Source organism: Podarcis bocagei (assembly GCF_964188305.1).
Source record: "Podarcis bocagei genome assembly, chromosome: 1".
Lineage (NCBI taxonomy): Eukaryota > Metazoa > Chordata > Lepidosauria > Squamata > Lacertidae > Podarcis > Podarcis bocagei.
The window spans coordinates 81290016-81315199 of NC_138125.1; the positions used below are offsets into that span (position 1 = coordinate 81290016).

Here is a 25184-nt window from a genome sequence, read left to right on the forward strand (position 1 = left end):
TCTAAGTAGACTCTTTTTTCTAGCATATATAATCCTTGACAATTCTTTTGAAATGAATGTTCTTTGGAATTTATAAGACTATGATAGAAATGAATGTGTTCTCACATCTATGAAATAAAATCACAAACATCAGAATATTAATTTCTTTATTAAGGATAACCTATGCTTACTGTGCGTTTAAAGATTTACAACCAATGGAACATTATTTACATGCAGTTGACATTCTGAGAGGATACAAACCAAGTCTTTTTAGAAATTGTTTGGTGTCAAATAAAAAATGCACGACAGCTTAACCCTCCAAACACTTGCAATAAAAATAAGGTTGTCCTCCGCCAATTACATTCCCTTAAAGAATGCAAAAATTGCATTGATAATGCATTAACTATGATTACATTGGAAATATCTAAAACCTGAGTCAAACCTAAGTAAGCTCTTAATAAAAAAGATTATTTACCTTAAAATTAATATATTAGTCAGTGGACAATATAAAGCATATGAACAAAGCTCCGAAACACTGACTCTTAACTTGCTGCTGTACATTGATTAGACACCATGCTGCATTTTAGGATTCATTACCACCCACCCCAAATTTTGTTTATTTACTGTAGTTAATCAAACGTAACATGTTCCACCCATTCCTGTGGGGGGCTCTGTACTCTTAATATTTATTTACAGAGCATTGCCATCTGACCTTCATTTTATACCCAAGCCGACATGTTGAACAACCAAGAATATTATTAATATTCTTCATCTCAGGACAGAAGAGACCTCCTTCTCACACCCTCAATTTGTTTTAAATGTTAAATGTTCTGGAACATCAAGATTGAATATTAAAATCTCTGAACATGTTGCATGATCTTTTTTATAGCCTAATTCATATAAGCAGATGTAATTGCTGCACTAAACTCTTAGTTTTATTTAAAGATTGCCAAGAGGACTTTGCTGTTATATTTTTGTAATGTTAATATTTTTAGGCTTTTTAGTGTACTTTGTGCCAGCCATGAGCCCTCATAGCATTTTCCTTGTAATTCTCATTACAAATTCTCTGGTAATGTTATTCATGATTTGCCATGCCTTCTATTTTTAAGACATTGAGTTTGGGACCACATATTTTAACCATGACCTAAGTATATTGAAGGTTTCTCCATTATAATTTTTCATGATTGCACATAAGGCAGGAGTTGCTTAAGGCAAATGACAATGTGCCACCTAGGCTGAGACTAGCTTGCACTCTGAATTGTCCCACAAATTTTGCATCTGATGGCTAACTTTCCTGAAATATAGGGAAATGTTATGAAATGTGGCAGCTTTCACTGATATTGATCTCCCATTTGAAACAAAAAAGTTCTACTGAAACTTTTTTAAAAAAACTAGCATAGAAATTACTCTTGTCTCAAAGGAAAGGGCTTTCATTAGGTTAAAACCAAAGGAAATTTCATGTTGGACTATTCAAATGCAACACCATACAGAAATGTGCTGACTTTTACCCAAATATACCTAGATAAGTTATTGTGAATTAGCAACTCTATTTCCAAGTTCAGCAGCTCTACTTTCCATATCTAGCAGACAATTTACAAGTTAATACAAAACACCCCACAGTGTAATAATGTCCTGCATTTAGAACCTCTGTTTTTGATGTACTGGAATACATGTAAAGCAGGCCCATTCACAACGTAAGTGAGAACGCAGAAAAATACTAGGGTATGTATATTTTTAAGTGTGTTCAATTGTCGCAGTTGCGGGTAGAGCAAATATTTCATCAGTGACCTATGGCAATATAAGCTTAGTTCCAAGCAACAAAACATTTTTTTCACTTAGCGCATTACATTAGGTTTGCCAGAATATTATTTTATGTTCAGCTTAATGAAATGCCTTTCTTTAAAATGAATGCCCAAAGTTGTCACTTACTGATTAAAAAACCCCCCAGCAGATACATTAATTGATGGTTTGCTACAGGTACTTTTCAAGTCAGGTTTTTTGTTGACATGAGATTGGAATGCACTATTTTCATCCCTTCATTTGTAGAATACAGGTAGAGAGATTTTAAAGTAAGAAATGATCAAATGTACACCAAATTAGGACAGGTCTAGACATCTTAACTTGTGGCCAGTTTGCAGCTCTTCTAATAACACGGAGAATACCAAAAGTCATATCTTGGGGAGAAGAAAACTCTTCTGATCAACTGTAGTAATGGATGTTGGAACTTCTCCCAATAATACTTATTTATATAACTCTGAATGGATTGCTGCATAGCTGCCTTGTTTTCAGCCACTGATCAGAAGAGTTCTCACTGCCAACACAGGATGTTTAGTTGACTTGCTGTTAGGGAATCACTTGGTTGAATTTTTGCCAAGACTGAACAAGTTACGGATGTCACACAATGCTTGTTTGATGTTCTTTCCGAAACGATGGGAATTCTAAACAATAAACAGAGTAAGAAATCTATATTTAGTTACATGGAACTCTCATTATTATATAGTTCATAGTGTGTACATACATAACTTAGATACAAACAAACAAGCCAGAGAGAGTAATATGATAATTCATATTTATATTCTGTCAACTTTTCCCTTTTCTTGTGAGGAATCCTATTCGGAATAAGTGAATTTCCCTTAAAAAAAGGGGAAAGTTGGCAGCTATGCCCCCAGCAGCTTTCTGTTTATTCCAAAAATCTGCTCCAGATGCCCCCCCAACCCTCCAGAACAGACTTGGAGTTGGGGAATTGCCAAAAATTGCCTCCCTCCCTGTTCTGCTGATGGATCCTTTCAGCAAAGTGACGTCCACTGGATTCCACCATCTATGAGTTTTAAAAAACAATTTCTTAGATAAATATGTAATTTCCTACTGGTGAAAAAAAAATGCCAGAAACTGGTTTCACCTTAACAGTAATATTGGGCTATGGAGATATAATGCAATACATAGTAGGAATCATTCTTTTCTTATAAATGAGAACTTGCCGATAACAATACAAAGTCTACAGGTAAATATATCAAGTAATTCACACCATACAAACACAGGAGGGGTTTATATGTGCAGGTTTTCAAGTGAATGATTTACTTCTCTTGATACATATTTGGGGAGGAGAAGGAGGGGGAGATATTAACTGTTTGCTATTACTTCTTTGCTGTATTTGTTTTACAATATCAGTCTGCTCAGAGCTGAAACACCACAGTAGCTTAGAAGAATTTTTGTTGCTCCTTAGACAGAAGTCTCATTGATATGTGGTCAAGAACAAAGAAGATTAAAATGTTTCTTGTATCTGATTCTTTTCTTTGTTTGCAACATACTGTGACTAGGTTGCATAGTTTGATTTGTGGAAGGATGGGACTGCATTTGTGCAGAAAGTTAAAGGACTCTAGTCCCCACAAACTCCATAAAGTCAAGAAGGCCTAATGAAAATTAATGTGCCTTGACCAACAGCAGTGAATCCAAATTTCCTGTGATACTGTATACAAGGCAACATAAAGAACACAGCATATTTTAAAAAACAGCATCAGGTTTAAAGAGATAACATCAATTCAACTGTCAGAGAAAAGGCTTCTCTAAATGTAACTAAACATATGAAGCATTATAATCTATGCAGAAGTTCTAGTAAATGTAACTGATTACAGTTAGAAGCAGCATCCATTCTGCACCAGGGTAGCTGGGACAAGCCAACATGGTTGAGCAAGAAACTGTGCAAATGAGGAGACAGGTCAAGGACATTTTGGATAATGTGAGGATATATGAACAAAGGAAAAAGATTTGTAATAGCACTGATTGGATCAATCTGGACAATAGTTTGGAGAGATGGAACAACTCTCATGGTATGTGAGCCTGTGACATACTCCAGGATCTTCTAACCTGAGACATTCTGTCTCCTAAGACAGACCAGTTCTGAAGCTTCGGAGGAAATATAACAAAATAATATAACATCACAAAGGACAGCAAATTGTACAATACTGCTTGAACTATGAATGATGACTGCTCAGTACAAGCAAAATATTTGCATATTTATCAGGAACAGAAAACCATAGTATCCATAACAGATATAGTCTAGAAAACATGTAGCTTATATTTTGAAAAATGTGTTGGGTTATTTTTTTTAACTTTTAGATTCAATCTTCTGCTAGACAAATATTGAAAAATATCCCAAACACGATTCTCTCTAACAGAACACTAGGCCTATTAACCGAGTGTACAGAACGCTCTGGACTTCAGACACTTACTGTTTCAGGGCAAGAAAATTTGCTGGATACATGGAAATTGATAAGATTATCACCCACGATTATATATGAGACACCATAACCATCATCAGCAACCTGTGGAAGAAGCATTTGGAGTGTGTTACTATACATTCATGTAAAAGCCTCTAATGATTTATCTTTTAAAATCCTCTTAAGAAATGGCCCATAGTAGAATAGACTTTGTTCAGATGTAATGATCAACTATGATTTATTGTTACAGGAATGAGCCTAGTTGAGCCTTAGACTTGCATGCTCTCCCCTCCCCTCCTCCCTTGTGGCACAGCAACAAACAGATGTGAAGCTTTCCCATCTGTGTCCAATTAACCACAGTTTAGCATGTTATGTGCACCATAAATAGTGGTTAATATGAACCACAGTTTATTAAAATAAGCCAATTTCATCAAGGTTTGAACTTAGCTTGAGTTGGTAATCCATAGGAAAGAATAGTTGCAGTTTGTCTGGGTTCAGAAGAGATGCTAAACACGTCTGATCTTTTCCTTGACTGTGCCAGAAAAGAGGGGAGGGGGGAGTGCCCCAACCCAAGACTCACCTGAGTACTTTCCCATCATGATAAGATGGTTCTAGAACACCCTGGGCACATAGAATCATAGAATCATAGAGTTGGAAGAGACCACAAGGGCCATCGAGTCCAACCCCCTGCCAAGCAGGAAACACCATCAGAGCATTCCTGACATATGGTTGTCAAGCCTCTGCTTAAAGACCTCCAAAGTAGGAGACTCCACCACACTCCTTGGCAGCAAATTCCACTGTCAAACAGCTCTTACTGTCAGGAAGTTCTTCCTAATGTTTAGGTGGAATCTTCTTTCTTGTAGTTTGGATCCATTGCTCCGTGTCCGCTTCTCTGGAGCAGCAGAAAACAACCTTTCTCCCTCCTCTATATGACATCCTTTTATATATTTGAACATGGCTATCATATCACCCCTTAACCTCCTCTTTTCCAGGCTAAACATGCCCAGCTCCCTTAGCCGTTCCTCATAAGGCATCGTTTCCAGGACTTTGACCATTTTGGTTGCCCTCCTCTGGACACGTTCCAGTTTGTCAGTGTCCTTCTTGAACTGTGGTGCCCAGAACTGGACACAGTACTCCAGGTGAGGTCTGACCAGAGCAGAATACAGTGGCACTATTACTTCCCTTGATCTAGATGCTATACTCCTATTGATGCAGCCCAGAATTGCATTGGCTTTTTTAGCTGCCGCGTCACACTGTTGGCTCATGTCAAGTTTGTGGTCAACCAAGACTCCTAGATCCTTTTCACATGTACTGCTCTCAAGCCAGGTGTCACCCATCTTGTATTTGTGCCTCTCATTTTTTTTGCCCAAGTGCAATACTTTACATTTCTCCCTGTTAAAGTTCATCTTGTTTGTTTTGGCCAAGTTCTCTAATCTGTCAAGGTCGTTTTGAAGTGTGATCCTGTCCTCTGGGGTGTTAGCCACCCCTCCCAGTTTGGTGTCATCTGCAAATTTGATCAGGATGCCCTTGAGTCCATCATCCAAGTCGTTGATAAAGATGTTGAATAAGATATGCAACGAAGTCACCAAGTGAGCCTCCTTAGAGAGAGCATTCCACAAGCACGGAGCCACCACAGAAAAGCCCTGAATATATGTTTTACATACATTATCAGAAATTTCTGTTAATACAGTGGTACCTCAGGTTAAGAACTTAATTCGTTCTGGAGGTCCGTTCTTAACCTGAAACCATTCTTAACCTGAAGCACCACTTTAGCTAATGGGGCCTCCCACTGCTGCCGCGCCGCCGGAGCACAATTTCTGTTATCCTGAAGCAAAGTTCTTAACCCGAGGTACTATTTCTGGGTTAGTGGAGTCTGTAACCTGAAGCGTCTGTAACCTGAGGTACCACTGTACTATTACTGGGCTGTTGGGGCATTTGGTTTAATAGAATGACAATTTACCTAAGACCATACAGTAAGTTCATAAGCTAAAATTGAAATTGCGGACTCCGCGGCTAACAGTTCATTTGCTTTGCCATTACACTAGCTCTTTTCCTCATAGAGATGAGAGCTCAAGGTTTACAACGTCATGGTCCTATGACTTGCTGTGTCAGCTCATGGAATGCTTGGGATGCTGTGTGCCATGCCAGTTTTGAGGATAATAAGTTACACTGAAAGTGTTTTTGCTATACCAGGTAGGTATAACTGGCAGAAGTGTACTTAGGGCACTGGTGCTTGCCTCTCTTAAAGACAGAGACCATTCAACTTACAGGTCCAAACCCTCCACCGCTGGATTCCATTTCAGGGTTCTTATTCAGATCAATATGCTGTTGGGGTGTCTGACTGGTTGAAAGTCTCCAGGGTTCTGCCAAAACCTGAGAAAATAAGCAGAACAGCACAGTTAGCAAGGGATGTAGTTCTACCAAACAACCCATTCCTTCTTCTACAAATATTTTCTTCTTTTGAAGCACTGGGTCTACAGTTTCCTAGTGGAAGAATGTCAGCAAGCAACTGTACTGTCACAATATTCCAATGTGCACCAGAATGAATGGAGATCATTAATTTTATTACTTCATATGCCACTTTCATGCCAAAATGTCTTCTGATTACACATCTGGTATATTATAGGACATGTCAATGCTCTTTGACAAAGAAGCGTGCTTTAGATTTTCACATGATGAGCAACAGAGAATGCTGCCCATTAAAACTATGCTGTGCTCCAGCATGAATGTAATTCTGCCACTGAGCAGGAGCATTCGTGAAAATGGTGCTTTGTGGAAGATATTGAGTACAGCTAGGTTGATGTGCATGTGTGTATGAACCATTGCACCACCAAAAATTCCTGTTCCCAACTAGCAATACTAAGATAGACTTAGGGTACAACAGCTCACAGAGCTCTCTCAATATTGGATATATTTGTAATCCTTGTTTGGAAATTTAAAAAAAAACATTTAGGAAGCTGTTTTATATTGAGTTAAACTATTTGTCCATATGGCCCACTGCTGTCTTTTCTTTTAAATGTTTATGAAAATATATTTATTTATTGATCATATAATTATGAAACGTAAATCAGTTGTTTTAAATTAGGCCTAAATTACCTTTATTTAAGACCCACAAAACTAGTTTCCTTCTATGCTTCAAAACACCCAGAAACATGGCAATTCTTTGTATGTCAACCAAAAAATACAGTTCCCACTTCTTATGTGATCAGTAGCACATTATATCACTACTCACCTCCTTAAGGAAAGGAGATTCAACTGCGAGGTATTTGGACACCACATAAAGGCAGAAAAGGTGGCGATCAATGCCAGAACCAGTCATGGCAAGACGATACAAGTGCTGATGATTATCAGCAGCAGCCTTGAATAGAGCACGCTTCTTTTCAATCTGAGGATTAAGGGAGGGAAAATTCAAAATGTTCATTTGAAAATAGCATTAGAGTACCTGAAAGCCTAGAAAAAGGCAGAACATTATGGGCACACAGAGGCATGCAGAGCTCTCTTTTAGCTTTCTCCGCCTTCAGTATCCTACTGCTACAGTATCCTATCACACTGCAAATGCTTTTTTTATTATTCCAGGGATGTTTTGGTAACCCTGTTGAAATTCCTAATAGAGGGTAGTAGTAGGGACCAGGGAGTAGAGAATCATGGAAGGGTACTGTTGTACATATACAGATATCTATGTACTTCTCTGGATTGCAAAGTCAACTAGCAAAATGAATGGTATGTTGACTTAATACATTAATGGATCTCTTCATAAATTAATGGATCCTTTCATATTTCAGAGTAAAAGTCTGAAAAAATGTCCACATCAGTCAGTATGACTGTGATATTTCAAGACAGTCTCTCAAACTTTGGATTGGTTTGGAGAATATGGACAGTTCTTATGTAAAATTAGGGTACTTGTGTATATTGGACACAGACCAATGCAAAATAATTCAGCTATTATAGGGTTGCCATATTTTAAAAGTGAAAATCCGGACACAAATTTGTTGAGCTTCTTTTCAGTGAATTCTGCCTAGACACTGTTTGTATGGCAACCCTAATCTATCAGAACTTTATCCTGGTGACTACAGATTTGTCATTATACAGTAAAACATTGATACATCCTTCTATAAATGCAACTACTATTCAATATTACTAAAAACTTTAGGGCTTCACATAGGGCCTCTATGAAGTCAGTCACATTCCATAACCTTGGAATGATTGGCAGAATTTTAGTGCACATGCCAATTTTTAAAACATTGTATTACAGAAAATGTTTGAAATCAATTCATAGCTTATATTTTGCACTCCCATGGCATAATGAATACTACTTTTTTTCTCCACCTACTATTTGGAATAAGACACCAATAAAAAGAACGCATTGATTTAATGTTGCTTGACACCCATTATTAACACATGACTGGTTAACTGCTTTAGAAATGAAAATGATTTCCATAACCAATGTTACTATTGAAAACAAAAACATCTTGAAGGAGTCAATGCTTGGGATCATGAGTCTGATTTAACAAAATAGCTGTACTAGTGGGAGTTCCCCTTCCCTCATGCCCCACATCATCTCTGGGAAGGTTGGGAGAACTCTCCAGAACAGCTTATGGGGAGAGGGGAAGCAGAAATACTTGCACTGACAGAGCAACTATATTGGCATGACATTAAATTCCAATTGAGTCCTAATATAGAAACATGTGTTTCTTTCCAGTTTTCTCAGCTAGAGCATTTCATCACTGACCACCAGATGGTGCAAATCAGAAATGTTTGTTTTCCCATCCTTGATTTCACACTTATAGTAGCTTACAAATGTCTATTTCAAGATGCTTTATTTCAGAAAGGAAAAAACACACGCAGCATAAGATAGCATGCTTATAATATTTAATATGCTCTGTCTAAAAGAGGCGAGGCATATTTCAAGTAAAGGTAAAAGTTGGATTTTGCTGCAGCAGAATTTCTTATTATTTTCTTGTATTCCTTACAGTTTCTCCTAACAATGGCTCCATATGGCCTGATGGCGCCATTGTAACTGCTATGATGGATAAGAAAGCAGCAATATTTGTTTCCCAAGAAGCTGCATGCAACTGTACATAAAAATAAAAGCAAAGCTATAATTGATTGCTACATTAAACTCACACTTTCAGTTGGATCATCCATAGCTTGCACAAATTTGCATGACTGGACAGTACATGAACGAACTGTTTCTGTTCTGCCTTCTCTGAATAGGCGGGTCATTGATGCTTCATATGTTAAACAGAATTTCCCCATGTCCTAAAAATAATTCAGAGAGAGATTTAGATGCAAGCAGCAAGTTCAAGCCCTGAGAAACACTGGGTACATGCGACATATGCTGAATTAACATAAAGAATCCACAACCTAAAAATTATGCACCAAATTAATGACAAGGACTCATTTATAGTGTTGCTCTTTGTTCTGAGCATCTGATGGAAATATTATTTCCCTCAGTGAGTTCTGTGTTCTCAATGATCTCTGTTAGAAGACTGGCAAGCGACACATTAGCTGAGTGAGTACCTGCAGAAAAGTATGTGTGCATTGTGTATGTGCCCATCTCTCATACATGCACACCAGCTTCATGGATGTGTGCAGAAAAATATATGGCGCATGTATGTGTATTAGCACATATCCCACATATTGGTGAGATGCCATTATGCACCCAGTAAGCAATACCTTGCATCACTCATGTCAGTGTGATATTCTACATGGCTGCATGGAACCAGTTTCCATAAACAGAAAGAACATGCATGTGTATGTAGGAAGACTTTCAGCACCATATTATGTTTCTATTGAGACAAAGTATATCCAGTAGGGCTTAGTTTACAAAGGAGTATACTGTCAGCCCTCTAAACTAGAGTTCCCTAGCTTCTTAGCTTTTCTTCATTAGGAAAAGCCATTACTACTCGGATGTTTGTCTACTGAGAAGTAAGTCCTATTGAGTTCAACGGGGCTTGCTTAAATCTGCACTGGATTGTCCCTGCAGTTGTGTTTTTCTGCATTCTTTCCAGATCTGCCATGTGCTTTTTGAGAACTGAATTCCATGTTAAGGATCTTCAAGGAGGAACTCTCTCAAAAACATTTTGAAAACCAAGGTATGCAATGCTGATTAGATCACTCATGTAAACATGCTTCTTCAAACCTATGATTCATTGAGAGCTATATGAGTAAGACTTGGCTTTTTTGAGAAAGCATAAGCATGGATTTGACAAAGGCATAGGTTATTAATAATTTTGCAAGGAATGTGAGTTACAAAATTATTCTAGGGATCCATAAATCTCTTGACTGATATTTCCATACTAGCTTTCCCACACAGAATTAGCCATCCTTTGTTAACTACCTTCTAATGGAGCAGTCTGGTGATGTTAATGTCAAAGCACTGCATCCCAGTATTTTCTGTGATGTCATGCTTCTGCGACCTTATTTGTGACTTTTTAAATACAGTACAATGCAACAGCAGTCCCAGCCTGTCCAGTGTAGGCAGGTGAAGCACCCTGAATGTGTTTCAGAAAAAGACTGCCGTTTGCAGATTCAGCCCATTTTATTTCCTTAAGTTTCTGTTCCTGGGGAAGGAGACAGACGCAGCACTTTAATTACTAGTTTCCTTGCATTATTATTTTCTCATTTGTAATGCATTCTTTCATTAAAGAGAAATGAAAGGAAACCATTATTTAAAGTGCACACAAACACACAGACAGATATTTCTTTTATCAAGTATCTCATACAGAACACCATGCTGAGCATACTTACCCGGTAATGAGCAAGCTGCAGGGCAAGTTGCACAAATGCATCAGGGCTAGTCTTTGTTTTCTTCATCAATCCTTTCCCAAATGTGTCAAAAGGAAAAGAATGGAAATCCACATCCTCTGCTAGAGGCCTTGCCACGGCCAGGGACCTCTCAATCACTTCTTGGCACTAAACAGTAGCAAGTGTTACATTACAAAAATAGTTCCACGCATTTTATATTTTCATTTTTATTATTAATTACCCACCCTTCACCCTGAGGTCCCCGTGCAGGTTAAAACACAGCATTTAAAACAGTTTAAGAAGATGAAAATTTAATATTTTTGTTTAGCAATTTAATTTTGATTTGGAGCTTAGTTTCAAAAGTAACAGTTTCCTGCGATTCACACAAATGGAACTTTGCCATGAATCTAGTAAAAATTCTAGCATGGAAAGATTTATTAATTCTCTATTGTTCTGAATATAAAACCAGCATCACTTAAAATAAAAGAAATGTTTCTAGTCACCTGCCCCTCACTCCTAACCCCATTCTATTTACTAGTGCTGGACAGTTCCATTAGTTTGTGGTACGAAAAGATAACCAAAAATTAAATAGCAAATGCATTTCAAATATATTTTTATATGAATTCTGAAAAATTTTATGAGTGTACAAACAAATTGTACTTAAAAAGTACAATTTTGAAAAATGTTACTGAGTTATGCCAACAAATGTTGTCAAACACAGTTTAAATGAAGCTTTTAACTGGTTTTTAAATGGTTTTCTTTTGATTCAGTGCTTTTTGAATATGGCAACTTGTTTCATTAGTATGTGTGTGTGTGTGTGTTTGTATATATACCGTATTTTTCGCTCTATAACACGCACCCAACCGTAACACGCACATAGTTTTTAGAGGAGGAAAATCTGTAGGCATGCCACCCGTAGGCATTTCCTCCATAACACGCACAGACATTTCCCCTTACTTTCTAGGAGGAAAAAAGTGAGTGTTATGGTGCAAAAAATACGGTGTGTGTGTATATATATATGTGTGTGTATGTGTGTGTGTGTGTGATTGGTGTGTTTTTTAGCTAAATCGTGTTTTTTTAAATTCATGTTGTAAGTTGCCTGCACTGGGAGAAAGGCAGGATATTAATTAATTAATTCAATAATTTCTGTGATCTGCATTTGAAAACATATTAAAAAATAACAAGAATCATAATGTGCAACACTATTGGGTTTTCTTCCTAGCAGATCTCATGAAAATACATCTCTTGATTAGTTTAAGTCCTAGCTAGACAATAGCTATCTTTACTGAAAAATGGACAGATGAGCACTTCAATCAGCAGGATGAAAGTTGCAGTATTGATCCAGAAGTGGCTTTGCACTTACTTCTTCAGGGATTTCCCACTGCAGTCTGGTAGGCATAGGAATGCCTGAAATAGCTTCTCCTTTGCAATGGCCATCTTCGGTGTAGCCCAGCTCAAGACAGTCGGAGGACATGACATTCTGGGAATGAGTTCCGGGTTGGAAGAGGGAAGAGAGGAAAGCACATCATTACATACACCATAAATACACTGTTGTAGAACATGAAACGTGCTTAAATCACTATAGAAAACCTCTGAGATTAAAAAAAAAAGGATATAGAGGGGGAAAGCGGATCAGCACCCTTGTTATTGCTACTATTTTACAAAACTTATTGTACTTTGAGTTGTTTAAAATTGCCAACCTTGCCTTTCAGCATTTGATACTTATCTGCATTTAAGTGCACTTAAATCTCTTCTGATTGTTACTCGGATAATTTTGGGGGTGAATATGTGTGCACGTTAAAGGTGGCCACCCCAGAAACCGTGGAATGGAAGCAAACACTGGTTGAGAGAACTCACGATTCACCATTCAAGCAGGCCAAAAGGTTTGCTTTAAGGGCAGAAATGTACCAGTCTGTGCTGGAACATGGGAACAGAAGGCTTAGAAAGGCTTTAGTCAAGTTGAAACCATGCACCAGGCTGAAGAAGATACAAGGTTTATTAGTAGCTCTGAGTGACCTCCTTGAGGCACCGACACACTGATAAGGCTTAGGACACACTGATAAGTCAATGCCTAAAACAATGGAAAACTGTTTCTATGTTTACCCTGTGGCCTATCATTTGCCAATACAGAACAAAATTTTAGTTGTTTGCTTGGGGGTTGGGGGGAATAAAGGAATCTGAGCAACAAAAAGTTTCACAGACATTAGGGAACAGAGATAAGTGGTATTACAGTGGTGCCCCGCAAGACGAACGCCTCGCGAGACGAAAAACTCGCAAAACGAAAGGTTTTTTCGTTTTCGAGTTGCCTCGCAAGATGAATTTCCCTATGGGCTTGCTTCGCAAAACGAAGCTTGCCCCGCAAGCTCCGGGGACAGCGGGTCTTCCCCGCTGTCCCCGGACCTATTTTGAAGCAAGGGGCGGCGGGGAGAAGCGATCTTCTCCCCGCAGCCCCAGGTCCTGGGACAGCGGGAAGCGCTTCCCGCTGTCCCTGGACCTCTTTTGAAGCAAGGGGCGGCGGGGAGAAGCGATCTTCTCCCCGCAGCCCCAGGTCTGGGGACAGCGGGAAGCGCTTCCCGCTGTCCCCGGACCTCTTTTGAAGCAAGGGGCGGCGGGGAGAAGCGATCTTCTCCCCTCAGCCCCAGGTCCGGGGACAGCGGGAAGCGCTTCCCGCTGACCCCGGACCTCTTTTGAAGCAAGGGGCGGCGGGGAGAAGCTATCTTTTCCCCGCAGCCCCTTGCTTCAAAAGAGGGGACAGAGCGGCACTTCCCCTCTGTCCCTGGACGGTCTCCATAGGAACGCATTGATTGATTTTCAATGCATTCCTATGGGAAACAGTGCTTCGCAAGACGAAAAACTCGCAAGAAGAAAAAACTTGCGGAACGAATTAATTTCGTATTGCGAGGCACCACTGTATCTTCTTTTGACTTCATCTAAGCTTCGTCTTAGTTCTACAGAAGAAGGCTTTTCTAATGCATTTTTGTGCTGTAACTTTTCTCTTCTCTGGAACACAGAGAGAAGAAAAGCGCTTTTAGATTCCATGCCCACTGCTTGCAATAATGTTACACTGAGCTAAGCTTTTTAAGTACTGTACCACGTTTAATTTTGGTTTGCCTCCACTTTGAATATTCACACACTCACCTCCCAAAGATGGCCAACAATAGGAGCATCTGCCCAAGAATGTTCCGTATTCAGGCCCATTTTAGCATTCTTAAACACTACAAGAGTGAATGACTTGTCAAACCACCTATAAGAGACAGAAAGTTCCCACAACATCGTGTTAATGAAAGTTATACCTTTGCAAATAAAGACTTGCTATTCACCTAAAAAGAAAAGTTAGATTTACCATACATTTATAGCAGCAACTTCAAAGTGAAATGAGTAACGAACGCAAGGTTGATCAGTATGAAATAAGAACTTGTGAAACTTAACATACATGATATGAAAGCCATGTAGGCTCTGGGCAGCTGAAATGAGCAGCTGCATCACATATTACAAAAAATAAAAACCAGGTAAGATTAGTTAACATAGCAAAATAGTTTGTTTTATCCAAGTTTTACAACAGGCAAATCTACAACACAGTCATTCCCTCTTTCCAGGAAGTGTATTCTGCGGTGGAAGGGGCTAGGGAATTCTTAGTACCCTCACCAAGAAGGTACAATCCCTGGCAATCACTGAGAGAAACTATGTAGTTATATGTATGAAACACATATTTGTAAATAAATATCCAGGGGCACTTCACTAAAGGTTAGAAATACGACATTCATCAAATGCTTAAAAAAGAAAATCTAGAGCTAAGAAAAATATCACAAACACATCTCATCTTAAAAAAAAAAGAGAGAAAAGAAAAGAATTATTGATGTAAATATTTTAATGGTCCTTAAGTAAAATATGTAACAAACTATATTAAAGTAAGTTATGCCTTTCATACACATGGCACTGAACAAAAAAACTGTTTTGTTTGTGCCATTTTGATTCTCAGTGTAAGAGATAATACAGTAAGCCCACAACTTATGTGAGGGTTATGTTCCAGCGATTGCACCTAAAGCCAAAACCATGTACATTCAAAACACATTGGGTTTAATGGCGAGTGGGATTGCTAATGTCATTTCCCCCAGAACCCCACCTACTTTCCACCCCCATTCATTCATTCATTTAGTCAGGTATGTAAAGCTGACTGTGCACAAGTTAAATGTGTGTAAGCTGTGGGCTTACTGTATCAAAGTTCCAGGATAAAATATATAGCTACCACTATGTATGAACAAGGCAAGCGGGACACATATATAGAAAAGCGAAAGATCATGTCTGCTTCCCACACCCCAAAATACCTGTCATAGCATTTGCCATGTAGAAGTGCCTTTGCATAGGTGTCCATTGATGTCACTGGATCCTCTTCCCTGTAACCCTGAGCAGTGTCATCCAAAGTCACAAAGAAAGCTGCCTTTTCAACAGCATCCAAAGACTGCTTGTTCTTTCCGCGGGCAAAATATGTCTGGCGAGCCTTAGCCCAAGGTACTCTGCCAGAAAAAGATAAACAGAGACATTATGCCAAGTCAGTGAATGCAACTAACCTTACAACCACCCTCTTTTAAATCAGATTTAAAGTAGTGCAGGGGAAAAAGAAGAACCAACACATTCTGAAGGTGAAAAATGCAATGTCCACAGAGAGTGAAGTCTAAAATGGAAGGTGCACACAAGCTCTCTCAAGTTTATATGGACACACTATTCAGTGGCTTAAAATATGATAGTGTCTCTGGGCAGGTTCAGATGACCTTTATCCCTAGAACTTCTGTGTGCAGAAAGTTCAAGCACATGTCTCAGCCTTCTGAGTCTCCAGCCCTGCTCCTCTAAAGATGCACAGAATGCTACCTGAACACAATGATCCCATGCTCAATGTGGAATCTCCCTATCCATGCATTACAAGTCCGAGATCCACAGATGGCAAGTACTGGGTCCTCAAAACGTTACAAAATTGTCCAGACCACTAAACACACTGTATACTTGCCCTCCCAAGAAATATCACTGGGTGTACCCAGCAAATTCTACAGTGCAACTATTAATAAATTGTTTGTAACCCTCCTCAGCTTGAGAAGCCCAGATACACTGTGCTAAGATGTCAGTCAGTGCATCTTACAATAGTATAAATACAAAAGCACTTGAAGACTATATGGAACAGACTATACAGAATAATAACAGGGATAGTCAGCAAACATTTAGGCAGCTATAGACGAACATGTGTTTGACCAAGCTGCGGGAGGCAGTGGAAGACAGGAGTGCCTGGCGTGCTCTGGTCCAGGGGGTCACGGAGAGTCGGGCACAACTAAATAACAACAACAACAATAACAAGCAGAAAGACTCTTAAAGCTGAAAGTAGCCCCAAATTGTTTTCCAGTTTTGAGAAATGATTGGCAATTGTTTTGGGGTGTCTCTTAAGTTCATACCTGTCTCCTGCCGTAAGAGCAGCTAACTTCTCTTCCCCTGGCTGGGGCTCTGATTTGTCATCTAGAATCCACTGCATCTGCTGTTCAATCTCCCGGGGTTTCAGCAGTCTGCCATCATAGTACAGCCATACTTTGTAATAGCATCCCTTATGGTACACAACAATGTGCTTGCTGTCTTTTATATGCTGGATAGTGTCTAGAATTGCAACCCAAAGTTTGGAAATGAGCAAAGATTTCCGTAATGTTTAAACCTAACATCTATGGAGTGCTCAGCTCCAAACTGCATACATTATTTCATTATTTCACATCTTAAATTCATTTACGGAGTTAGGATGTCATCCAATGATGTAGCCTCATTCACAGAAGGACTTCTGTTTTGCAATGGCACTTCGCCTCCCAATGCTCCCCATGTGCTCACCCCAAAATCTGCTCCAGAGGACTGGGGAACAGAACAGATTTGGGGAAAACATGAAGGGAGAGGGAGAAGCTCCACTGCAAAAGCATAAGCCCTTGTGTGAATGGGATGACTTCATTGGATGCAGCCCGTAGACTTACAGCTATACACTATTTGTTCATGAATGATGATATTCATGAAGAAGATGTCCAATATTAAAACAAGCACTGTGCTGTACCAAGTTGTCATTCTAAACTCTGCAATCTCCTATATGCACAGGCAGCTTTCTTTTGCATAGCTCATAGTATCCAACTAACTATTCTGGAACCTCAGCAGCTGAATGGAGTTAGGTGCAGCACCGCATTCCAGTCAAGCACCGATCAAGACACTTGGACAGCTGAGTAGACTGTACTATGGACATTCTGACAATGAAAACATATATATTCAGAAACACACGTATCCATACTTTTACTCAAAGCTGTATCTGTATTCCTGCTTGCTATTCCCCAATAATAGTAGTAATGATTCCAACAATCACTGGTTAAGGAGAGTCCTCTCATGTGACTTTGCCACTCTTTTTTCTTTCTTTTTTACATGGAAAGTAAATGGAAGTGACCACATGGGGAAACTGTTCCCCATATCAAAGCCAGTATAGTTTTCTGTCTGAAGTTTTCAAGTGTTCTCTAACAAACCTTGATATGGAGCTTGATAATATGTCCAACTACGACTGGAGGTAAAACTACATATCCTAAGATAATTTAACATTCTATGGGCTGTATTCAACTAACTCACTGTTCTAGCGTCAATGGCATTTCCCTCCCACAGGGGGATGAAACCTATCTCCTTAGTGGTACACTGAATGCAAGCCTAGGTTTTTTTTACAGTCAAGGAATGTAAATGCAAGAAAATTCAAGCTATGGAAAAAAAGAGATGCAGATATCAAACCTTCAACCAGGATGCAGTATAGTAACCGGAGAATTAACTATCACACAGAAAAAGCTTACTTTGTAGAAGTAATACATTCAAAATAAAGCCAGAAATTTGCACTTCATTGTCAAATTTTGATCACTATTTGTCATTACCAAAAAAACAGCATGCTGAGCAATGATTTAAGATAAATGAGTAATGAAATTAGAAATATTACCAAGAACATTAGTAGTGATTTTAGGTAACTGAGAGCATATTCGAAAAAAGTTTGCTTATTTTCTGTGATTCTATTATTTAAAAACGGGGCAAAATGGGCAAAATGTTGGGCTTATTACCAGTTGAATTAATAACTGCATTATGAAGTGTTTCATGGCACTTTTGCAAGGTCCAGTTCAAGGAAGTATATGAACCATCTGAGTCTGTTTCTATGCACAAGCTGCATTTTTCTCAACTAAATTATTTCACATTAGAAGACATTACATTTATCATAAGGCAGATCCAGTTTCTTATTAACATTAGAAAATTAAAATTAATACACCTTTACCTACTTTTCTTACTCTGGTTTGACAGTCTACCTCCCACCTTTGCCCTATTTGAGATAAACTGTGCAGATGAAGAGCTCTGAAATAATATTTCCAGAAAATAAAGGGGAGCCCTGCTATGCATGTCTATAAAAGGGGTGGGAAAGAGGAGGTGCTCAGATTATTTTCTTCCCATTGTAATGAGGCTCAGCTAAAAGATCTCACCACATGCAAAGCAAAGAAGAAAGAAGGACCAACAGATACAAAAGCCGAGTAATTCTAATGGTGAAATATTCTCATTAGAATTACTCTGCACAAACCAATAGAATTACTCTGCTGTTGATCCTCTGCTGTTGATCCTTCTTTCTTCTTTGCTTTGTGATCCTTATTCCCTAATTGTGACCCAGCATGTGCAGCACTGGGGGGAAATGGCACCAATCTCTCAGCATCAAGAACTATTTTGTTCTTGACCAACACAATTTTATCAGTAGAAAACAAGTTCATTAGAAAAAAATATTTTAAGAATGCATTCCCTGTTTGGGGTGACTTCACATACTGACCCTTCACCCCATTCCTGCAAGCCAATTTTAACACACCATGTGAAAGGTATTCATCGGCTTCATGAAAATCTGCTCTCTTAAATCTATGGGGAGAGGTGTTAGTCCACCTTTCACAAAAATGGAGCGTAAAGTTCCAAGGCTTTCTCTGTGGTAGTACCTACACTCTAGGATGTATTTTGATCAGAAGCTCACCTAGCCACTTCTCTCATTGTTTGGTGGCTGGTTAAAACCTGACTCTTTAAGAGGGTTTTTTAGTCACAGCTGAAGGTTTCTTGAATTGATATTATGCTAATATATTTAGGACCAGATTTTTAAAAGTGCATTTGTGAGGTTTTTATTGCTTTTTAAGAAGTATTTTTATATCATCATTTTTATCATGATTTATGAAGTACAGTATACCACTTTGAATTTAGTTTTGGCAACACAGAAGAGGCATAGAAATGTGATATACAAACCAAAAAATACATTTAAATGATTCAACACCTGTTCAGGAACACACACACACACAAACAGTTCTAGGAAGTGACAGCAAATGGGAACAGATTCCTGTATCAACTCTCATCATTCATTATAATACGCCTCAATGTACTTAGTAGTGCGTTTGCACAACACTGAAATGGTTCATAACTTTTAAGAACTGGATCTTATTAGCATATTATAATGCAAATTATGGTGATTTCTCTGATGGAAAAATCACACAGCCTCACAAGATATGCAAATGTTGTAGGCTTAAGTTATCTGCTACATACATAGAAGATTAGGATGCAAAAGTGGGGAGGCAAAAACATTGACAGGATTGACAGGACTAACACTGTACCTGTCTCTGTGCCTGGTAAACGGCAAGTGTTGAACAAACGTTCATACTGAGAAGAGCACATTGGGATGGCATTGTAAATCATAAGCTGAAAGGAAAAAAGGAAAGTCAAAGAACCCATACCGGGTAGCAAATCATTTCCCGGGAGCACCTTTATTTATATTTCTTTAAAGAGAAAGAACAGGGACAGCACATAATCATACAAGGTGAACCAGCAAGGTATTTGAAATGTGGATCGGGATTTTATCAATGGCTGCCACATATTTCAAGTGTACAAGTCACTCCATTCTCCTTGGGCTGCACACACTGCAAATATGAATGTTTGTTATTAGAATGGTATACTCAAGAAGAAATTCTGGAAGTATTTCAATTCTTTGATGTTCCTTTTCTTCAGCTGATTCAGCTTACCTGTTTCCTCTCCAGGAATACGGGATGTATTAAACATCCTCTCCCATTGTGCTGAGCAGAGTGGAACAGTGGATCCCATCAGAAGAATCTATGCCGCAAACGAGTGTTATGATTGCGTTTCACAAATGGAGTTAAGCACGTGAAGAAAAAAACACGTGTGAATCAGAAAGAATGCCAGAAGATTTGTGGATCCTTGGGGCCACTTCACATCTCATTTCCACAAGAGGAAATTGTGGCTCACCAACCTTCATCAATTAATATGTATATTCCACGGCATGTAAAGGTAAAGCGACCCCTGACCATTAGGTCCAGTCACGGACGACTCTGGGGTTGCAGCACTCATCTCGCTTTACTGGCTGAGAGAGCCGGCATACAGCTTCCGGGTCATGTGGCCAGCATGACTAAGCCGCTTCTGGCGAACCAGAGCAGCGCACAGAAACGCCGTTTACCTTCCCACCGGAGTGGTACCTATTTATCTACTTGCACTTTGACCTGCTTTCGAACTGCTAGGTTGGCAGTACACTGCATGTACACACATGCAATTTCCCTGCAGGAGGCTTTATGCTTGTGCATTTTCAGTATGCCAGCTTCCAAAATCCCTTTTATTATTATTTTCTCCCTAGACCTCTCTCTCGTCTGCCAATGGTAGAGTCTGCAGAAGTTCTTCCAATTGCTCTTAAGCTGCCATATACATTCCAAAATTTATCCCTTTTCTGCACCCTCCAACATTATGCTGCATTGTGTTCATATCAATCAAAATGAGGGCTGCCACTAAGGTTTTTTGTAATCCTTTAAATGTCATCATTTCCAAAATCTGAGATCATTTTCAAATCTCTTTTAATAGACTTTATCTGTATCTGTAATACAGTAAAGATTCAGTTTCCTGGCCCCAGGTGCCACTAAGAGGTGCCACTAAAATGCCTCCTACAAAGAAATATAGAAACTGAACAGGAAGAGTAGCTTTCCTTATATAGACAGTTCATGGAAACTTGAAAGGTAGTCCACTTTTCAAGTGGCCCTGCTCCATGCACAGGACAGAATTCTCCATATCTGCTGTGAGAACAGGGGGAGGGTGCCCTATGGCTTGTAATAATGAATAGGAGTATTGAATGAACATATTAGAACCCCTCCTAAAGTTCTGTACCCATGCCCCCATGAGGCCTAGATGGGAATTCTATTGATATCAGCTAGGCAGCATTAGAAGCCGTGTTGAGTCCAAAGAAGAAGAGTGGGACCCTAGCCAAGGGATCCCCACTGGCTTGCCCTTTAAACCTATTTTCATTTGCATCAATTTGTTCCCCAGCAATTCAACAACCTCATGGTTTCACTTGCTTGCTATGGGATGCACATTTAACTGTGGTGGACAAATCATGTCTTACATTTGAAAGTAGGAGGCTTCATTCCTCCTCTGAGTTACTTTTAAGCAAGTAATGAGGCTTTTCTTATATCCATCAGACCCAAACGTGTGACTATTTTTTTTTTAATGTACATACTGGCTTGATTTGTTGTCTGTCCAGTTTTCTTCTGTATAGCAGTATGGAATGGATAGCATTGCCAGCTCTAGCTGCCTGTATACTGGTAGGAGTAAAATAGAGGAAATCCTAAAGGATAAAGAGAATGGACAGGGATGAATGTTAGCAGAGCCGTATGTACTGAAGAACACAAATGTTATCACAAATGCACACAACCCTACTGCTCACTGTTGAAAGGAAAGCTTCACATGTATTTATTTTCATTTATATATAGTTCACACAACACAACAGCACCAGCTGCACACAAGCTTCTACTTTGTTAGGCCTTTGCTAGTAGTCACTGTCTTATTCAAATGTAATAAAGAATATATTACTTGACTTCTGTTGCACCAAAGTGCATGTAGAGCTGCAGGTCAGTATGACATTCACTGAAAGTCATCTTCAGAAAACATCTTCCACCTCATTAATCAAGACACCAACTTGGTTTGAACATCACGCTAAGGCAAACCATGGCTTAGTGTTAATGTGTGAGCATGTGTGCTCCCAGAGATGAGACGGGAGTTGCTTCACTCCACCCTGGTAATTTTGCTGCTGAGATTCATGGAGTTAAGCTATAGCTGTCCAAAGATGGGCTCATGGCTTTGCTCTATCCAGACTAAACACAAGCTGTAACCATGGTTTGTCCAGGAAAGCCATACTGCAAGCCTAAAACGTTAAGGTAAACCTAGGCTTAGTTCAATGTGGTACAGCAGCGAAATGACTAGGCAGGAGGGAAGAGGTCGAGATCCCCATGCCTGGGGCTCACTCTTACCACAGTTTGGCTTAGTGTGACATGCAAACAGGGCAATATCTAGTATTCTATTTCCAGTCCTCAGGGAGAGTTCCTGAATTTATGTAGTCAAAACATACATGAACAAGAAGGAGCTATCAGCAGATGACATATAATTAAAAACACAACTTAACAGGATAACCCTCTCTTTCAAAACAAACAAACAAACACCCAAGCCAAATGAGGATGGACATGGAATACTAACTGACCATTGTGGAATGGCTTGCAAAATGCTTTGGTTAGCAAAACTGAAAACGAAAAAATCCTAAGAGACGGACTCCCAAAAGAGCTCACTGTCGGCTGAGTGTGCTTTCTAGTCACAGAACAAAGCATCTGGTGGGCTGGGGTTGGGGAAATGGAAAATTGGGATCAAGGAGTGGAATGGAATATTCTGAAAAGGGGCATGGCTGGCACCTTAAACTGGAGGACTCTAAATTGCACCATTTCATACCGTTTTCTCTAACAGCAAACTTGATGACCTTACATCTCATAGACAAGGAAGCGATTTTTGACCTGTGCAGGGGGGCTCCCCAGACATGCAGAAAAAAATACCCTCCCAAAAACAGCCTCTTAGTTATACCAGAATCTAATGCTACATTGCAACAGAAGTTCTATCTTAGTGCACATGCTGGGAAGATTATGGATAATGAAGCAACCCCAAACGTGAGTTGCTTCAGTTCAGGCAACTGGCATGTGACTTGGTGTACAATTTAGGATGTTATGCCAGCTAAATTACATGCCCACAGAGAAGAACCTACGGCCTTCCAGTTGCTGTTGGGAATACAGCTCCCATCAGCCCCACCATGGCAATAATCAGGGATAGTGGGAGTTGTAGTCCAGCAACAACTGGAGGGCATCAGGTTTCCCATCTCAGCCCTAAAGGAAGTGGCTCTGCGGGAGAAATGATGACGCCTTCAAAATTGTACCATTTACTCACCATTGCAAAATAATTACTGTTCACCATAATTGGTCCACGGCCTCGGAGGTAAATGTATTCTTCCCACCAATCACTAACCTATGAGAAAAGTGAATTAATCAGTGACATTCACCAAGTAAAACAAAGTGCCCCAGTTACTGGGACATCAATACTCTAAACACCTGGATACACTTTGATTCTGAAAATAAAAACTGAATACCATCTCAGTATTATTTTCTACTTTTGCTAGAGAGCGAAACAAAAAATTATCAAGAGCATCTGAAGGGCAATTTCTCTGATATTCAATAACCAAATGGAGTTCTTCTTTAGAAAGATCTGACTAATAATGTTGGTACAAATTATTGAAGGTCGATTTCAAAACATTCCACTGGAAAAATGGTTATGTCCATGTGGAGATGGCAGTATTGAGTCAGTGGCTCATGTGCTTCTGGCTTGCACTCTTTATAAAGATTTGAGGAGTGAGGTTACTGCCCCTCTATTATTGTCCATGCCAGGTCACTCAAGCATTGCTACTGTGTCCTTTCTTTTAGCAGATCAAGATGATTAAGTGACAGCAAAAACTGCAAGGTTTTTAGTGGGGGCAATTAGAATAAGATATACTATTTTATTATTGATGTAAACATCCAAAATGTATTTTGTCTAGTTAAGTTTTTAACCTCTATCTTCAGTACATTTTATTTTATTTTATTGCTATGGCTAGTGGCTGATGCAAATAAAGATTCTTCTGATTCTGATTCTCACCAGAATTAACTGAGTTGTTCAACTAGCCTACTCCCAATATCAAGTAGCTTCTAGGTACCTGATGCTTGGTGCAACTGGCTAAGGCAGAGTTAAGGATCTGATTAACCAGAGAAGCATCTGTGAATCAGTAGCATTGTGCAATGCCAAACTGGTTTGCCACATCAGCCCTGAGCGGTGGAAACAACATTTGAGACATGTGCAAGAACAAACAGACAGTTTTGCCTAGAGTCAAACGGAGAACCTAAGAGTTTCAGCATTTGCATGTGGCTTACAAGTTTATTTTCACCATGCAGGAAAAGGCGGCTAACGTAAGGGTTCAACAACTTAAGATAATTAAGCTTCATTATGAGATCAAACTAGTAATTTATTATGACCCAATATACCTGTAGGCTGTTAATACAGTTATCAGCCTTCCTAGCAGCAGGAATACAAATGATGCTTGCACAAAAAAGCACCAGCCACAGTGCTATGCCATTCACTGAAAATGGTGGGATTACTATAAATATATTCCATAAAAACCTTTTAGAGGTCTTGACTATCTCCAGTCTCTGCAGTCAACACAAGAAATAGAATTTCTAGAACTAAAACGCTATCTTTTATTTTAAGGAAAGAACCTTGGAAAATTCAGGAATGAAGATTTGAGAAGCTTTTAACTGCATGACTTCATGAAAGCATTCAATTCATTTACTTACATAGTTTGTAGCCCACCAGGATTTCAGTTTCAAGTACCATTGTAGCTTTGGTCCTAGATTATGTGCAAAATCTTTGCCAAGGCCTTCCATCCTTTTAAATTCCTCATCGTTCATAAGTGGTCGAACTGATTCCAAATACTGGAATTGATAAGAAGAACTGGTGTCAATGCAGAAGGGTGTACCAAAACCAAGTCAGTAATTTACAATAGAGCAGCAGCAACTGCCAATGGGATACAGTGGGATGATCAAGAGAAACCCTAGTTACAGGATTTGTTGATGCTGTTGCAAGTCATCACTGGGAACCTGAGAAACAAGCTAACAAGAGCAACATTAAGAAGATGGAAACAAGTCTCTGTAAGAAAATAAGCGAGCAAGAGAGACTCGAAGAATGTCAAACTATCTGTTGCTTATATTTCCATTCAAACTACGATTAAAAAGGGTTTGCATCTACCGTCACCTTGTAGAAAATATCTGGAAATATTTTGTAGGTTGTTTTGTTTTTACTAGA

The 25184-nt window shown here is 39.2% G+C and overlaps 1 protein-coding gene across 2 annotated transcripts in view; it reads right to left on the minus strand.

The window, feature by feature from the left end:
• Positions 1-129: 129 nt before the first annotated feature.
• CPT1A (carnitine palmitoyltransferase 1A) overlaps positions 130-25184 on the minus strand; it is a 45426-nt gene continuing 20371 nt past the window's right edge. Inside the window, exons 6-19 of one of the 2 annotated variants that reach the window (XM_081197651.1) lie at positions 24677-24814; positions 23244-23321; positions 21499-21606; positions 20006-20093; positions 16382-16577; positions 15269-15457; positions 14082-14187; positions 12307-12423; positions 10947-11111; positions 9321-9455; positions 7429-7581; positions 6465-6569; positions 4209-4301; positions 130-2417 (exon numbers count right to left, since the gene is read on the minus strand). In XM_081197651.1, coding sequence (XP_081053777.1) covers positions 2331-2417; positions 4209-4301; positions 6465-6569; positions 7429-7581; positions 9321-9455; positions 10947-11111; positions 12307-12423; positions 14082-14187; positions 15269-15457; positions 16382-16577; positions 20006-20093; positions 21499-21606; positions 23244-23321; positions 24677-24814 — 1758 coding nt within the window. In that variant the 3' untranslated portion in view covers positions 130-2330. Of the gene's footprint in view, positions 2418-4208; positions 4302-6464; positions 6570-7428; positions 7582-9320; positions 9456-10946; positions 11112-12306; positions 12424-14081; positions 14188-15268; positions 15458-16381; positions 16578-19600; positions 19686-20005; positions 20094-21498; positions 21607-23243; positions 23322-24676; positions 24815-25184 lie in introns of both variants that reach the window. The other variant, XM_081197652.1, reaches the window with a different exon arrangement.